General features: G+C 42.6%; 2 protein-coding genes across 2 annotated transcripts; both read left to right on the top strand.

Moving 5' to 3' along the window:
* The first annotated feature begins 1,206 nt into the window (after positions 1 to 1,206).
* Positions 1,207 to 3,760, top strand: isca1 (iron-sulfur cluster assembly 1). The gene is made up of 4 exons (XM_068738548.1): positions 1,207 to 1,303; positions 2,229 to 2,282; positions 2,645 to 2,750; positions 2,856 to 3,760. The coding sequence occupies exons 1-4, from the start codon at positions 1,223 to 1,225 to the stop codon at positions 3,002 to 3,004; spliced, it is 390 nt and encodes a 129-aa protein (XP_068594649.1). The 5' UTR covers positions 1,207 to 1,222; the 3' UTR covers positions 3,005 to 3,760.
* Positions 3,761 to 8,762: 5,002 nt separating this feature from the next.
* Positions 8,763 to 14,912, top strand: psat1 (phosphoserine aminotransferase 1). The gene is made up of 9 exons (XM_068738656.1): positions 8,763 to 8,819; positions 9,444 to 9,504; positions 9,834 to 9,903; positions 11,017 to 11,222; positions 11,866 to 12,038; positions 12,765 to 12,934; positions 13,215 to 13,343; positions 14,273 to 14,410; positions 14,575 to 14,912. Exons 1-9 carry the CDS (start codon positions 8,763 to 8,765, stop codon positions 14,675 to 14,677), a joined length of 1,107 nt encoding a protein of 368 aa, XP_068594757.1. The 3' UTR covers positions 14,678 to 14,912.
* The last annotated feature ends 3,993 nt before the right edge of the window (positions 14,913 to 18,905 follow it).

Genomic DNA, 18,905 nt, shown 5'->3' on the forward strand with positions numbered 1-18,905 from the left:
CAGCTTAAAAAAAGAAGCAGACACTGTGACTTGGTAGGGATAATTTGTAATGAAGTCCTACACTGTTTTACTAAAACAATGGAACAGCTTTTCAAATATTTTTGTTTGACATGGAACTAGAAACTTCACACTGTCCTCTGCAAACCAGACAGACGGAATTATTTTTTCAATTGTCAGAGGTTGTGCAGAAGGTGCATCATAACGTTCTAAATGTTGCCAATACGACAAACAGATGCTGCAATTAGCAAAAAGATCACTACTTGTGTATTTTAGATTTTATTTGCCACTAGTTTAATTTAATCTTTGTCTTTGCATGCAGCCCTGGTGACTGTCTAACTCTCCTTGCCACAATCTCCAATCCAGGTTGTGATTGTTTATTTCTTCACGTCCCTCGTCCAGGACACGTGATTCAAAGGATCGTCATGAATCCCTGTCGACGACTAAACCATTCTAAACTAGAAAACGACAATGAGATTGCAGACCCTCGCTTCCAAAAGACTATTCGATCTTGTGAGACAGTAAACAAGGCTTCCGGATCAGAGGGGCCAAAACCTGCTCTAGCTTGCTGCTCCGGAACGTACTACAAGACTCCTTCTGGACTCTTTTTCCCATCATGCCATTCGTGTCCCTCCCCCTTAAAGTGGCAGTTTACAGCACAGGCACGATTCCAGATGTAAAAATAATTCTAGAATCTGGATCCAATCCGGATCAACGCCATTCTCGGGGAGGACCGAGCCACGGACAGAACCTTGCTTGTGTAAAAATTTCAAGTCGATTGGGTTACTAGTTTTTGAGTTATGTGCTCGGACAGACAAACAAACAAGCAAACAAACAGACAAACAGACAGACAAACGCACCCAATTGCAATACCCTCGCCTCCGCTTCGGCGAGGGTGAACATGCATGACCAGGGTTTTCCTGGACTTAAACACTGGATTAGAGATACATGATTACCTATTACAACAGTGTGCACAGAGAATCATTATTTATACAATCTTAATGGTTATATTAACCATTTGTGAATAAGTTTTATCCTTCGTGCTAAATAGCCTTGTTATTGCGTTTGACAAGTTATCGGTAGACTTTCCCGCGATCTGATTGGCTGTCGCTCCTGTCTGTCGTATCGTTAGCGAATCATTGAACGGGTTACACTCTGAAGGGCGGAGACATATTTACACACTTGCGCATGCGCAGTTTATTGTTTTGGTTTTAACGGGAGCAACATGTCTGCCTCCATGGTGCGAGCGACCGTCCGAGCGGTCAGCAAAAGAAAAATATTACCGACTAGAGCTGCGCTGACGCTGGTAAGTCGCCATTTTAAACTGCGCTTATGAATGGTTGTTATTTGCGTCTGCTTGGTTCATGCATTACGTCAGAAGGTGCGGCGGAAGCTAATAGTAATGCGACGTGATCCAAAGTTAGATAAGCTAACGTTAGCAAAACATATTCTCCTTGGACGGTACTCGGTACAACTCGAGTGTTTTCTGTTTTTTCTTTTACGGAGCTTTACTTTTCAGATTATCATCGTGTAGATGAGCTCATAGTATAGCAACACGTTGTAGACAAGTATGACGTCAAACCGGGTGTCGTTTAAAGTAACCCTGGGCGTATTTGAATGCTATCGCTAGCGGTCGTATTTTCTGTTGACCGCATTATGGCGTAATTGGGATTATAGTGCGCTGCGTGTGTGTGTTTGGTGTTGAATCTCTTGTAGTAACCCGGTCTGAAAACTTTAAACCCCCATTGCTGATTGATGGAGGTTTGTGTTGGTACAACTCCTGGTTTTTCCTTTTTACTAAGACGTCTATTCTTATTTTGTTTCGGGTTTTTGAAATCCTCCTGTTGCGTGACATGGCACGCGAACGCCGACGCGTAGTCTCTCAATTCACCAAGCTGTTGCTGCAGCTTTGTGGTTTAAGAGGTGGAATCTACTCCAGGGGCCGAACCCAACACCTTCCCAACACCAATGGCGGGTAAAATATATGTATGGCGAGTAAATCGTGGAAGTTATCCAGCACGCTGGCGCGTAAACGTTTCTACCAATGATGCATGAGACTGCGTCCTGCGTCCTGACACACAGCAGCAGACCGGGGTCGAGTGACGGCCGCCCTCACTACATCGCTGCCTCTTGACTGGCTCTGACCCTGACACAGCTTCCATCAATCGTCAGCCAATCAGACAGAGAGAAGGTTTAATCACCGCTTGTTGTTGTTGTTCTGTTGTCCTCAGACTCCGTCAGCTGTAAGCAAGATCAAGTTCTTGTTGCAGGACAAGCCAGAATATGTGAGTAACTGATCTGACACCAGAGCAGCGTCTGCATGTGTTGCTATGGCAGCAGGGTGTTAAGATTTGAGTACAAATGAGAGGAATTCATCCTTCTCCTACTTTTGGTAGTGTTAAACTTGAATGCCTTAGCAACAGGGTAGACTTCTTATTCTCTTACAAGTTGTCCTGTTAATTGTTTTTTAGTAAACAGCAACGTTTGACGTTATTTTTATACGTTTAATCTAATCCGCTCTCCTCTCACATTTGCGCACTCATGCTACTGATATATAAATAAACTTTTCTAGCTACGGATCTAGTCAGTTGATAGTTAGTAGCCTGAGTTAGCATTTTAAATTTACGTTCCCTTCATCTTTCTCCAGATCGGTTTGAAGGTCGGAGTAAGAACGCGTGGCTGTAATGGTCTGACTTACACGCTGGACTACACCAAGGAGAGTGACAAATCTGATGAGGAAGTGCTGCAGGATGGTAACTTATGCTGTATATTGTAATCTGTATATCAAAATAATATATCGATGTGATTTTCTTTTTTTTAATTGGAAATAATGATGTCATGCTGTGATTCTCCTGCAGGGGTCAGGGTTTTCATAGCAAAGAAGGCTCAGTTGACGCTTCTGGGAACTGAGATGGACTTCGTGGAGTCGAATCTGTCCAGTGAATTTGTCTTCAACAATCCCAACATAAAGGGAACATGTGGTTGTGGAGAAAGCTTTAACATGTGAGCATTTGCTGCCCTATTTATAAGGACTGAGAGAATCTTTGTTGCTGAAGCCACTGGCCTAATGAAATGCTTGCATTCTTACATTTCTCTTACTCCAGACTCGCATACACATGGTTTTAAGTTCAGATTCCTCTGTTAACAATTGCTTTTTAGTTTTGGGTCTGCATCAAAACACAATACAATGACCCAAAATCACAGGTGTTTCTTTTTTGTTGTTGTTTTTTTAAAGTGACTACCATCTCACACATGCGCACAATATTTCCTTGACTTCTAGTACTTGTATGCAGCATAAAATGGTGCAACAGAACCAACAACATGCACACTGAAGCTACGAGTTTATGAGGCTAATGGCTTCAAGCATGGTACAGTATGTATTTTGTGTTTGAATTTGAATCTGTCTGGCAAACCCATGTTCATCATGGTTGAAGTCAGATAAACAGAGAGCGCGTACCATCATCCAGTGTCTCGTACCAGTGCTATACAAATGTGGAAGCCTTGGAGTGTCTTGAAACTGCTTCATTAGTTCATAAGTATATGTATTTATCTCTGCATGTAAATATAAGGAATGTAATTCTCACTTGAAACTCAAGCGCACAAAAAAAAACCCCCAAACATCCTTCACGACAGTACATATGAATTATTAGTTTTGATTAGTTTTGCCTAATCAATGCCAGGATTTTATGTACAGTCGTGTGCTGTTTTCTACCTGTGCAATACATCTGTGTACATATGAAGTAATAAACCCAGTAAAATGGAATTATGGGAGCAGTGTGTTTTCTTTACAGTCGCTTGAGTCTAGGAGTTGTTGCAAAATGATTGTTTCATCAGAGATTTGTGTTTCTGTCGCAGACTCCTTAAACATCAATATTTGTTTGCATTCATGATGCATGGAAAAAAAAAAGATGACGAGTAGATCTGCAATTAAATACTGTATGGTAAAACCAACATGCAAAGACAAGAAAACAGATTAGACTAGGAGAGATGCGTAAAGCAGAATTTTGAAGGTGCAAATGAAATGCAGTAAGAAATGAGGTTTCGACACGTGATTAAAATGAAATGACAGTTGGAGTCGACCTCCAGGACTTGGACAGTTTGCTTCACAGCTGACCGTGCAAAAGGAAAGATGCTTCAGTGTTTAACTTATGGCCCCGAAAGACAACATTAGTTTAAACTAATGCTACTTCTATCTCATTACATCATAACATTCCCAATATTTCCTAAAAAAAATCATCAAGATCTCTCTAATCTTTTGAGTTATGTTGCTAACAGACGGACAGACAAAAACATGAACTCCTTGGCGGAGGTAAAAAAAAACTCAAGACCGAGACAGTGTTCAAGAATTGGTCTTGCAAGTTAGATAAACTAATCAAATTCTTGTGCATTTTGGCGAAATGGACAGATGTGTAACTCTGCGACTGGAAATATATTTTGAGACAGGAGAACAACTGTTTTTGGGGCCTCTCCTTGTGTCCCAAAATATGCCACCGCTTCCAAAGAAAGCCTAACAGGTTTTTATTTTATTTAAAAAATAATAATTTCTCACAGTTGGTGGTAAGTTCTACATAATGTAAATAGACTCAAAGTCGTGTTTTACTGAAGACTTTGCTTGCATTATCAGCCCAGATGACGGACAAAATTGATAAATTGAGTTCCTGACGCCTACTTTTTGCATTAGTCTGTCCTCGCTCTATTACCGTATACTGATTTAGGAGGAGAGCTGAGGATAAAACTGAACTTCACGACGTTACGAGCAGCACTTGAACGCACCGTCCCTGCGTTCAGGCCACGGGCGCAGGAGGAGAGCGGAGGATAAAACTGAACTTCACGACGTTACGAGCAGCACTTGAACGCAACGTCCCTGCGTTTAGGCCACGGGCGCAGGAGGAGAGCGGAGGATAAAACTGAACTTCACGACGAAAGTCTTCCATTTTGCTGAGGAAACATCCTTGATCTGAACAAAGAAACTCCTTTAATGCCATGGAGCACAAACAAACCATTAACTTCGGCGCCGGACCGGCGAAGCTCCCCCAGCCCGTGAGTTTACATTCTTACTTAGCGTGTTTTTTTCCGCATTTGGAGTGCAATTTTTAACCCGGGTTATCATTTATTCGGCATTTTGCACACTCGCCCTGTCATTCGGCTTCTTGTGGCGACAGCGCTCAGCATAGAGATGTGTTGGATACTGTTTAATGTCCGTGCAGCGTTGCATCAGCCCTGATCCATTCGTGCAGACCTACTTTGAGATTCGGTATCGACCCGTGCAGCCTCTACCTGGCCCAATAATCTAAAGACGCAAGATCAATGTGCATGTTGTGCTTTAAACACCCAGATTATGTCGTTTTCCTGCGTTTCATCTGTAGAGAGGAGGTCTGACCGCAGACGCGTTCAGGTGTTTGCAGCCGGGTGGGACATTTGCGCACTGGATTTTTATTCGGCGATAAATAGTTGAATTTGTCCTGCTGAGTGTTGTACTTGTGTTGGTTCGTTTTAATCTACGCAGAATAGGGGGGGATATATCAGATTAACAATTTATCCGAAGAGTCTCCAGGACTGTTTTTAGATTGATTGTGTTTTAGTTCATACGAATGACGTCTTGATTTGCTTGGCTCTGTTAGCATCATCATAAAACCATGTAAAAAAATATATGAAATGTTTTAGGTTCTGCGTCAAGCACAGAAGGAACTCCTCCACTACCGTGATACCGGCATCAGTGTTCTGGGTGAGTAGAACAGTTCTCTGCACTTTAGTTCGTTCCTCATTGATTTCTTGGAAGGATCTCGTGATCATCAAGATTACGGAATGACCGAAGTCGTGAATTCTACCGGCAAACAGCTGCTGTTGTGTCCGAATGGGCTCGACATGTTTAAAAAGTTGTGTTCTCTTTCTTTAAACCAGAATTAAACTAAGTAAGTCGGTCATGTATCCTTTATCTACCTCCACAGCCGATCCCAGCTTCCTCACCCACTGGACTCTGAATATAACTTTTTTGTTAAAGGCTAAAAGAAATCAAATTTAAATTGTTGTTCAATTGTTTGTTCAAACCAGAGATGAGCCATCGGTCGTCGGATTTCGCCAGAATCCTGAACACGACTACGGACCTCCTGAAGGAGCTGCTGTAAGTGCTGTCTCTACTGTCTCCTCCTCCTCCTCCTCCTTCGTGGCTCCTCTAAAGGGGAGGCACGTGATGCTGCTGATTCATATTAACTTGTGCTTTTAACTAACAGACTTTGTAAAGCATGCATTAAACTTTGTGGAGACGGAGCGTCATCGTTCTCGGCTGTTCTAGACCAAGTCATTTTATATGTATTAATCGTTTTATGTGTGACGTTGCTGTTTTTCCCTTCATCGTTTGCGCATAATTAGACGTCTTGCGCTCACGCTATCTCGGCCCCCGATGGCTGAAGGCCAAACCGCTTTTGTGATGTGTGACGCTATTGTCAAGTTGATGACTGGTTCTCAATGATGGCCTGGCAAATAGGCAGTTAAAAGAACAATCCAACATTACGCACGCAAACCGTAGGACTGCATCACACACACACATGCACACACACGCACAGTGACTCGTGTTAAAAGCAAATGGCTAAAAGCAAGTGTTCTTGGACAGTTCTGTGGGATGAGATGAAGGAATGAATGAATGAACTTCGAGTCCTTCTGCAGACGATGCAGGTCATTTGCAGCAGAAAACTGTAAAGAAGAGGGGCCGCAGGAAGTTTGGGATTTCTTTTGCTGTCGTGAAACTGAGGAATCTGCTCGAGCGTTGCCTGTGATCTGGATCTGATCCAGAATGAGGTCATGGAAAAATATTACATTTTAACATTGAAAACCTCATTTATGGATTCAAAAATCAGTTAAAAATAAACTCAGATTTCCTTTTACTTTTCATGGTTGGTGTATGAAAGATACCAAGAACCATTTAGAACCATCTCACACATGCGCACAATATTTCCTTGACTTCTAGTACATGTATGCAGCATAAAATGGTGCAACAGAACCAACAACATGCACACTGAAGCTACGAGTTTATGAGGCTAATGGCTTCAAGCATGGTACAGTATGTATTTTGTGTTTGAATTTGAATCTGTCCGGCAAACCCATGTTCATCATGGTTGAAGTCAGATAAACAGAGAGCGCGTACCATCATCCAGTGTCTCGTACCAGTGCTATACAAATGTGGAAGCCTTGGAGTGTCTTGAAACTGCTTCATTAGTTCATAAGTATATGTATTTATCTCTGCATGTAAATATAAGGAATGTAATTCTCACTTGAAACTCAAGCGCACAAAAAAAAAACCCCAAACATCCTTCACGACAGTACATATGAATTATTATTTTTGATTAGTTTTGCCTAATCAATGCCAGGATTTTATGTACAGTCGTGTGCTGTTTTCTACCTGTGCAATACATCTGTGTACATATGAAGTAATAAACCCAGTAAAATGGAATTATGGGAGCAGTGTGTTTTCTTTACAGTCGCTTGAGTCTAGGAGTTGTAGCAAAATGATTGTTTCATCAGAGATTTGTGTTTCTGTCGCAGACTCCTTAAACATCAATATTTGTTTGCATTCATGATGCATGGAAAAAAAAAAGATGACGAGTAGATCTGCAATTAAATACTGTATGGTAAAACCAACATGCAAGGACAAGAAAACAGATTAGACTAGGAGAGATGCGTAAAGCAGAATTTTGAAGGTGCAAATGAAATGCAGTAAGAAATGAGGTTTCGACACGTGATTAAAATGAAATGACAGTTGGAGTCGACCTCCAGGACTTGGACAGTTTGCTTCACAGCTGACCGTGCAAAAGGAAAGATGCTTCAGTGTTTAACTTATGGCCCCGAAAGACAACATTCGTTTAAACTAATGCTACTTCTATCTCATTACATCATAACATTCCCAACATTTCCTAAAAAAAAATCATCAAGATCTCTCTCATCTTTTGAGTTATGTTGCTAACAGACGGATAGAAAAAAGCATGAACTCCTTGGCGGAGGTAAAAAAAAAACTCAAGACCGAGACAGTGTTCAAGAATTGGTCTTGCAAGTTCGATAAACTAATCAAATTCTCGTGCATTTTGGCGAAATGGACAGATGTGTAACTCTGCGACTGGAAATATATTTTGAGACAGGAGAACAACTGTTTTTGGGGCCTCTCTTTGGGTCCCAAAATATCCCACCGCTTCCAAAGAAAGCCTAACAGGTTTTTATTTTATTTAAAAAATAATAATAATTTCTCACAGTCTAAAGTTGGTGATAAGTTCTACATGATGTAAATAGACTCAAAGTCGTGTTTTACTGAAGACTTTGCTTGCATTATCAGCCCAGATGACGGACAAAATTGATAAATTGAGTTCCTGACGCCTACTTTTTGCATTAGTTTGTCCCCGCTCTATTACCGTATACTGATTTAGGAGGAGAGCTGAGGATAAAACTGAACTTCACGACGTTACGAGCAGCACTTGAACGCAACGTCCCTGCGTTTAGGCCACGGGCGCAGGAGGAGAGCGGAGGATAAAACTGGACTTCACGACGTTACGAGCAGCACTTGAACGCAACGTCCCTGCGTTCAGGCCACGGGCGCAGGAGGAGAGCGGAGGATAAAACTGAACTTCGCGACGTTACGAGCAGCACTTGAACGCACCGTCCCTGCGTTTAGGCCACGGGCGCAGGAGGAGAGCGGAGGATAAAACTGAACTTCGCGACGAAAGTCTTCCATTTTGCTGAGGAAACATCCTTGATCTGAACAAAGAAACTCCTTTAATGCCATGGAGCACAAACAAACCATTAACTTCGGCGCCGGACCGGCGAAGCTCCCCCAGCCCGTGAGTTTACATTCTTACTTAGCGTGTTTTTTTCCGCATTTGGAGTGCAATTTTTAACCCGGGTTATCATTTATTCGGCATTTTGCACACTCGCCCTGTCATTCGGCTTCTTGTGACGACAGCGCTCAGCATAGAGATGTGTTGGATAATGTTTAATGTCCGTGCAGCGTTGCATCAGCCCTGATCCATTCGTGCAGACCTACTTTGAGATTCGGTATCGACCCGTGCAGCCTCTACCTGGCCCAATAATCTAAAGACGCAAGATCAATGTGCATGTTGTGCTTTAAACACCCAGATTATGTCGTTTTCCTGCGTTTCATCTGTAGAGAGGAGGTCTGACCGCAGACGCGTTCAGGTGTTTGCAGCCGGGTGGGACATTTGCGCACTGGATTTTTATTCGGCGATAAATAGTTGAATTTGTCCTGCTGAGTGTTGTACTTGTGTTGGTTCGTTTTAATCTACGCAGAATAGGGGGGGATATATCAGATTAACAATTTATCCGAAGAGTCTCCAGGACTGTTTTTAGATTGATTGTGTTTTAGTTCATACGAATGACGTCTTGATTTGCTTGGCTCTGTTAGCATCATCATAAAACCATGTAAAAAAATATATGAAATGTTTTAGGTTCTGCGTCAAGCACAGAAGGAACTCCTCCACTACCGTGATACCGGCATCAGTGTTCTGGGTGAGTAGAACAGTTCTCTGCACTTTAGTTCGTTCCTCATTGATTGCTTGGAAGGATCTCGTGATCATCAAGATTACGGAATGACCGAAGTCGTGAATTCTACCAGCAAACAGCTGCTGTTGTGTCCGAATGGGCTCGACATGTTTAAAAAGTTGTGTTCTCTTTCTTTAAACCAGAATTAAACTAAATGGTAAGTCGGTCATGTATCCTTTATCTACCTCCACAGCCGATCCCAGCTTCCTCACCCACTGGACTCTGAATATAACTTTTTTGTTAAAGGCTAAAAGAAATCAAATTTAAATTGTTGTTCAATTGTTTGTTCAAACCAGAGATGAGCCATCGGTCGTCGGATTTCGCCAGAATCCTGAACACGACTACGGACCTCCTGAAGGAGCTGCTGTAAGTGCTGTCTCCTCCTCCTCCTCCTCCTCCTCCTTCGTGGCTCCTCTAAAGGGGAGGCACGTGATGCTGCTGATTCATATTAACTTGTGCTTTTAACTAACAGACTTTGTAAAGCATGCATTAAACTTTGTGGAGACGGAGCATCATCGTTCTCGGCTGTTCTAGACCAAGTCATTTTATATGTATTAATCGTTTTATGTGTGACGTTGCTGTTTTTCCCTTCATCGTTTGCGCATAATTAGACATCTTGCGCTCACGCTATCTCGGCCCCCGATGGCTGAAGGCCAAACCGCTTTTGTGATGTGTGACGCTATTGTCAAGTTGATGACTGGTTCTCAATGATGACCTGGCAAATAGGCAGTTAAAGAACAATCCAACATTACGCACGCAAACCGTAGGACTGCATCACACACACACATGCACACACACGCACAGTGACTCGTGTTAAAAGCAAATGGCTAAAAGCAAGTGTTCTTGGACAGCTCTTTGGGATGAGATGAAGGAATGAATGAATGAACTTCGAGTCCTTCTGCAGACGATGCAGGTCATTTGCAGCAGAAAACTGTAAAGAAGAGGGGGCCGCAGGAAGTTTGGGATTTTTTTTGCTGTCGTGAAACTGAGGAATCTGCTCGAGCGTTGCCTGTGATCTGGATCTGATCCAGAATGAGGTCATGGAAAAATATTACATTTTAACATTGAAAACCTCATTTATGGATTCAAAAATCAGTTAAAAATAAACTCCGATTTCCTTTTACTTTTCATGGTTGGTGTATGAAAGATACCAAGAACCATTTAGAACCTTTTGGTGATGATCAGGATCACCATGTGGATCCAGGATGTTTTAAATACATGACCGGGCTATTTTATTTATTGTGCCTTGGTGGAGGATTGCGCTCTCAGAGTGCCTTCTAGTTTCTTCCTTGTACATCTATCAGTTTTATTTAACATGTGAACATTCCAGCAGTCGTCTAACAGCAGCGTATTGATCTGGACAATATAGGGTTACTAGTGTAGATGCACCATATGATGTCTCAGTCTCAGGTAAAAATGTAATGCCGTTCACCATCCTCGCCTACTGTACGAACTGAACGGTGACGCCTCTCTCTGCAGGGATATCCCAGACAACTACAAAGTGTTGCTCCTGCAGGGCGGTGGGTGTGGACAGTTCAGCGCGGTTCCTCTCAACCTCATTGGCCTGAAGGAGGACAGGCGTGCCGATTACCTGGTGACCGGTAACTGGTCCGCGGCGGCAGCAAAAGAAGCAGAGAAATATGGCAAAATCAACATTGTTCACCCAAAGCTGGATTCTTACACGAGTGAGTCTGCGTGCGCAGAGATGTCTTGTGCATGTAGCGGCAGAAGACTGCTGGTCTTCAATGACTCTCACAAATGAAGGAAAGCAACAATAAACGTGAATTCTTGATGACTTTTTCTCTCAGAATTGGGATTTGGTTGCTCAAATCATTGTTTTGGATAATGGGGATTTATTGCAGTCACCTCAGTTAGTTTCAGGCCGTTCCTTTTCCAGCGCGTCCAGGCTGTTGCGTAACAAACGACAAAGCTGATGACTCAGCAAATACTCTGGCACGCAGCCTCTTACACTTGCTCGTGTCTGATTGTGGTTTTCAGTGCAGTAAGTTGACCCTAATGCACTGCTTCCGTTTTAAATGTGCATTTAATTTGAACTTTATTTCCTCAAAGACATGGATTAAAATAAAACTAATGCAAAATTCATCTTTCTCTGGATTATTTGGTACGGAGGATGAACCGGGTCTCGGGTGATATTTTTGTTATTAGTAAATAGATAAATGATTGCATACTTTCAGATGGCGACTAAGCCGCTGCAGCTGGTTGAACATGGGCATGTTTCAGCCGTTAGTCGCTTTGCTGAACCGTAGGTGGCGTCTGCAGGGCTGGAGATTCTTCTGCCTGGTTGAACTCTGGTTTTACTCCCTGCAGAAATCCCGGATTCCGGCTGCTGGACGCTGAACCCCTCCGCCTCCTACCTGTACTACTGCAGCAATGAAACCGTCCACGGCGTGGAATACAACTTCATACCTGAAACAAATGGGCCAGTCCTGGTCTGTGACATGTCCTCCAATTTCCTGTCCCGGCCTGTGGATGTGTCGAAGGTGAGGACGAGAACTGATATTCCACACTGACTGACTCAACAGTCTGGGAAAACAGCAGCCTGTTTAAAAAGGAGGCGGCAAATGCTGACATTTTAAAATGTGTAATAGAAAACAAGATCGGTTCAAATAGGATTTACACCCATAGGTACCAAAATAAATCCACTCAAAGGGCGAATCCGTTTAATCCACATACGTTCATGTGTTCATGCTGGCATTTATACTTCATAGTATCATCAAGAATGAAATGAATTGTACAAATACACTGCAAATAGTTTAACTCATCATAAATCATTGCCATAAGTTAGTAGCGGTAGCTTAAGATGTACACAAGGACTCGGCTTGGGGACCGGAGGGTGGCTGGTTCAAGTCCAGAGTGGTCCAAAAGTAGCAGGAGAGGTGTCAGATCACCTCCTGGGCGCTGCCAATGTGCCCTCGAGCGAGGCACCGAACATGCTGCTCCTTGGCTACGTTCCTGCCCATCTGTCCGCTGTCTCTCTATTACTTGCCTGCTACAGGTGTGTGTACAAAAATAATGATCTGATTATGCTGATTATATCTATATGCCTGAGCCTGACAAAGCAGCAGAGGCGAGTCAGACATTGTCCCACGCAGAGTAAGAAACATTGAGGCCTTTCCTCTTGAGCCATTGCAATAGTTTAAACCCTGCGAGTCAATTATACCAAACATAAACGGTCGCGCTTTCATGACTCCTCTTGTATTTTGTAGTTCGGGCTGATTTTTGCCGGGGCTCAGAAGAACGTGGGTTGTGCCGGAGTCACCGTGGTCATCGTGCGAGAGGATTTGTTGGGTCACTCGATGAAGGAGTGTCCCGTTATCCTGGACTACAAGACGCAGGCTGACATGAACTCGCTCTACAATACACCGCCTTGTTTCAGGTACAGAGTCACTCTTTCTTCTGTTTTCTGTAACCGGTGAGACAAAACATTTCTCTAAATGGTTTCAACTTAAAAACTGCATTTAAAAAAAAAAAAGAAGTTGATTACCGCCAGCAAGGAGGTTATAATTTTGATGCCGTCTGTTAGCAGGATTATGGACGCTGGATGGAGCTTGATTGGGGGGGGGTCTGGAACAGTAAGGGTTTGGTTTAGCTCAGGCGGACAGTTGTTGTCTTAGAATGTCCTGCTAGTTACCACGTTGTGTCTTTCATCTGTTCAGTATCTACATCATGGGCCTGGTTCTGGAGTGGATTAAGAACAACGGCGGCAGCGTTGCCATGGAGCTGCTCAACAAGCAGAAGTCCACCAGGATTTATGACGTCATCAGCGCCTCTAATGGTTTCTATGTGTAAGTATCACCAAACCTGCTGTAGCTTCATATTTTATATGTGTATCGATATATATTAATGCGCTTATGTACGGCTTAGAGACTGGCTCTGAGGAAGAGACAGGAGGCGGAGCTAGAAGTGGAGGAGATGAAGATGCTGAGGTTCTCCTTGGGAGTGACCGGGTTGGATTAGAAATGAGACAATAAGAGGGACAACGAATGGTGGACGTTTTGGAGACAAGGTCAGAGAGGACAGACTTCGATGGTTTGGACATGTCCAGAGGAGAGACGGGGACTATATCGGTAGAAGGATTCTGAGGATGGGACTGCCAGGGAACAGGGCTAGAGGACGACCCAGGAGAAGATACATGGACGTAGTGAGGGAGTGAGGGAGGACATGAGAGTGGCTGGTGTTGGGGAGGACGATGCAAAGGACAGGGTGAAGTGGAGAAGGTTGATTTGCTGTGGCGACCCCCTCACGGGACAAACCAGAAGAAGATATTTTGATGCACTGACTTCCTGAGCTGTTGGCAGCTTAAACACATTTTTAATGAAACATTACATAACATTGCTCAAAACAAACACAGTATAATTAAAATAAAGACATACGCTCCGTGCTCCTTTTCTTCGTGTTAAAATATTTATTTTAATTTACTTGGAAAACAAACGTAATCATGCTCAAATGATCCATGTTTTCACTGCACCTCGAGTAGTTCGCCGTCAGAACAAGATATATCTACTTCATAGTATGACTAATCAGGAAAATCAAACGGCCTCAGGAGAATTCAGAAAAGGCTTCCAGACCAAACGGAAGCTTATTTAGACTGATGCCCACTATTACGCTCTTCTTCCTCCCTTAAATATTCATTTGATTCCTTATAAAGACAGCGAAGAACCGTATGACTAAAGAAGCACATGATAATGACGTGCTGTTATGTCCACCTGCGCAGGTGTCCTGTAGAAGAGGCTTGTCGAAGTCGCATGAATGTGACCTTTCACATTGGGAACAAAGAGGGAGATAAAACCTTGGAGAAGAAGTTTCTGGATGGCGCGACCCAACGTGGAATGATGTCATTGAAAGGACACAGGTTAGTTTATCATGCAGTAATACCTGCTTTATTACTACTCTTTATAGATGCGCTTTAAAATCCGTATAGCAACACGGACATAATGCAGTAAAATCAAAACGCCAGCCGTGCGGGATGTCGTTTCTTTGTAGGAGTGAAACGTGACGCCCGTCCTCTCCTTGCAGGTCCGTTGGAGGAATGCGTGCGTCGCTGTACAACGCTGTTACGCTGGAGGAGGCTGAAGCTCTGGCCAGCTACATGAAAGAATTTCAGAAAGGGCAGCAGTAAAACAAAAGGCCATTCTGAAAGTCAGCTGATGTCCTGCAGCGGCTTTATAGATATTCTTTCCTCTAGCGAAGATCCATGTTGGATCTGGGAGGCGCACCTTAAGACGCGTGGTTCTGACACCCGCTAATCATCTCTGATATTCTTTAACTACTATTACTGTTTAATGTTTCACTCACACATGGGTCTCATTATTTTTCTGGTTTAATTAATTTGTGATTGACATTGCTTTGATGCGCCCGATATTGGTGATGCTTTACATGTACTTGATCTCTCTCAGGCTGTTCCCTTCATTGTGTCGCTGTGAGTGGTACCCCCCCCCCCCCCCCAAATAAAAACGAATCACATTCCAATAAATCTTTACTCTCTTACATTACATGGCATCACTACTTTTAACAGACTCAACGTTACAAGACTGAGTAGCTGCTGTAGATCAAGTGATGAATGACTCAGGAACTACGAAATAAGGCAGAGATAAGACTGGGAGATGTTGCGTAAATCAGTTATTGGGTAATTACTAGTTCACAAATCCGTGAATTGACATACTAACACTAAATTCAGGATCGGTTTCTCCTTTACTATAAATAAGCCACATTAAAGAAAAAAATATTTGATCATTGCTTGACCCAGGAGGTTGTGTTTTTACACTATTTGTGGGATGGTTTGTCTGCAGCGTTGCATTAAAGACCGGTTTTCCAGTCGTGGTAGGAAATGAAATTTGTAAAACAAATTCCACAGATAAAAGTAATAGACTACTTGGATTAAATCATGTTGTAATAAACAAGAATAGTCAAATTAAACTTAAGTTGTCAAATTAAATATGGCATTGACTCTTAACCAAGAAGAGCCTCGAATATTTAGTCACTGCTGCTGTCAAGCCTGAAAATGCATCTGGTTTTGCTGCAATTGGCCACTAGGGGGAAGTGTTCGTCAAGAAACTTACAGTACGCTCATTAAATGTAGTGATTGGGATGCTTTCCCAGTCACATGCGCTGGTCGCCCAGTTTAATGAGGCTTTGATGGCGTGATGGTTTCACTTAATTATAATGTATGTCTGTATACAAGTATAAGTAAGAACATGTACCGTAGTAAATATACATAATATCCAATCGTAGGGGGGGAAATGCAGTTCCCAGAAAACAAATGAAGCACAGATCTGAAACAAAAGGTAACGAGAGAATGAAGGAAAATAAGTTCTTTGTTTAATCACGCAAACACAAATACACACATTTTGCCGACTTGACAAGCAAAGTCTTTAACCAATTAAAATCAGTAGCCTCTCCAAAATACATATTTCTGATTCACAAATTCTACCCCAAAAAATGACCTTTGCAGTGTTTTAGTGGGGCCTGTGTGTCCTTGTAATAAGGGGGGGCAATACCCCCCCTATGGAGTTAGACCTGAAATTCGAGCCTGCGTGTGGGTGTCTGGTTGCTGGTCCTTGAACTATGGGACCATGACCTGCAGGGGTCAGGTGCTTTGTGGACTGGATGGCAGGTGAGGGAAGGGACACGAGCATTCTGACCTCTGTGGTCGTAGACTGCATGGGTGTTGTACGAACTTGGGCGTATCTTCCTGTATAATCCTGGTCCTGGAACCAAACTCCTAGAGAGGATCTACTACTACAAATCACTGGACGGACTGGGGGGGAGGGTTCCATCCTGGGACTCCAGAGTTCTCCTGAGAGATATCCGTGCCCGTCTGAGGAGCAACCTGGAGGATGACGATATGGAGACTCGTTCTGCCTGAATTGAACTAGCTTCTATGTTGCTGAACTTCATGGATTGGATAGATCACAAACATCTTGTAGAGCATTAGGTGGATAATAAGTGTGCATGGTACCACAATATCTCAGACCAAATGTTGATGTGAGGAGACCCTGAACTCACCAGTGATTACATACATGTCTTATCTGACCTAGAAACATCAATTCACAATTTAGATGCACAATTTCTTTTTCAGAAGTTGGCAGAAATTATTTTTCACTTATTGATGCAATGTACTTCTTAAAAAGTAAACATCTAGATGCTGCCCGGAGTCGATCCTGAAGTATAACCTTTGAAACTGACTCTTTTTTTTCCCCGAGTCAGGCAAAAAGCTATTTTTCTTACTTTCATTTCGAAACATAATGAAACACAAGGCAAAGTTGATCCAGGAGTCATTATTTTATATAACATCCCAGATGATTCTTTCCAAAAAGTAATTTTGGCTGTTAGCAAATATCAATACCGAGGGCAAGGGAGGAAGTCTGAATGCCGGTGTTGACTGTCGATCCCCGGGGCGGGAAATGTACCTGCTGCGAAGGTTTGTGTGCTGAAAGGTGGAATTCTTCTGCTTGGATGAGGTATTGCTTTGAGCCACGTGAGTTTTATGTCAGAGCAAGCCTCATCACTTTCTTTAAATGTACATTTGCGGCTCGCGCCTTAACAGCCTGTCTTAGTTCATAGTCACTTAGTGTCCTTGAAAACCTGCATGTTCCCGTCATCCGCAGGAACATTCACGCATCTCATACATTTTAGTGTATTTAGCAATTAACCCACACTTGACCACCTGCTATTATTTCCATATATGCGTGAGTATACATTTGAGGTCCTTGCCATGTTTCAGAACATAGACAGAGGATTTCTATAATGGCTATATTCCTTTTTCAGTTAAGATACTGACTGAAAAAAGAAGAAATATTACTACCATTTACAAAAATAGCGACCCTATATTAATTTGTTTAGTTGCGTTTGGCCGAGAAAAACTTTACATATTCAAACATTGAGATTAAAACTGCAGCCGTGCAAGGAGGGAGTAAATGAGAATTAATTTAGATATCGCATGCTTTTGGATAAAATATAACACAATTAAACACCATGTCTAACAGAAATAATGGGAACAACATTCGTCATCGTAGCTTGTGTAGAAATGTTTAAATACAGACACGTTTTGCAATGTGCCTGACAAAATGTGATTTGATCTGATGAAGGTGCAAAATTGAAAATTAACTGTTATTCAGACAGGAATATTAATGTTTTGCAAAATGAGCATCCCTAGATCCACATGCTCAAGAGAGAATCTGATAGACATCCAAATAGAACCAGCAAGCTAAAAGACCTAGCCGAACCAGGAATCGACATTTCATGCACACCCCAGTGGGAGCAAAGTGGAATAAATCAGATGCAGCAAATCCAAGGAGGGATGGGAAGAAATACTCCATTCCCTTTGACAAGCACCGATTTCAGATTGCTCATTAGAAGAGGCGATGATGAAGCTGCAAAAATTCTACAGTCCTTAAAAAAAAAATGCTATTGTGGTTTGCAACAGTCACTGGAGGCAAAAATAACTGATTGCAGTCAAGCATTAATTGGAATACGCCTGTCAACAATTTCTGCATGTTTGCAATTGCATGACTGTGTTAAACAAACCTGGCTGTGAATTTATGGCAGTAAAGAAATTAAGACTCATGTTTGGGAACAGATAAGTGCAAGAATAGGTTTACTTTAGACAGTCATATTGAGCTATCTTCAACAACCAGCAGGGGGGAATGTAAGAAAATAGAGAGCAATTTCTAGCATCTTGCTAATGGAGCTTTTACTCCTGTGCCTCAATCAGGTGTTCAATAAAAAGTTCTTTACACTCTACTTTCTGCTCGAATGCTGTTGAAGTCCAACAAACTGCCTAAACCCCCCAGCAATTTCCCCAAAAATATTGTCCATTACCCTGCTGCAGAGCCACCTCGAAGCAAAAAAAAAAAAAGGCAAGAGGAGACAGAGGGGCTTTGAAATGGAAGTAGGGTTGCAGCAGAGATGGGAGGTTGTGACAGGATTGTGTAGTGATTCTCATTCTGTCAAGCCCACTAATGTTGTGGTAATGCCACCGGCAGGCAGCAGTAAGACGGCGATAATGAAAAACACCGGGGAAGACAATATCAAATGGCTCCTGTACATCCTACGGTGGAGATTAGTGGTGGCAAAAGAAGGGCGGCAGCGGCAGAGGCAGGCTTTAGTGCTGCTGATTGAGTCTCTTGTCAAGAGCTCCATGCTTGCAGCATGACTGACATCCTTATACAGTCTATTTCAGACAGACATTGCTTCACAATCTGTCTTCTATAGATAATGTACATACAATCTGCTCAAACGAACACTTTTTCCTTCAACTCGGCTCTTCTCTTTTTTCTCGGTAATGCTTAGTTTACCTCACAGAGCGTCTGCTGCACTTTAACTGCCCTGTCACAAAGAAACGCGTT

Source organism: Brachionichthys hirsutus, chromosome 4, assembly GCF_040956055.1.
Source record: "Brachionichthys hirsutus isolate HB-005 chromosome 4, CSIRO-AGI_Bhir_v1, whole genome shotgun sequence".
In the NCBI taxonomy this organism is placed as follows: Eukaryota; Metazoa; Chordata; class Actinopteri; order Lophiiformes; family Brachionichthyidae; genus Brachionichthys; species Brachionichthys hirsutus.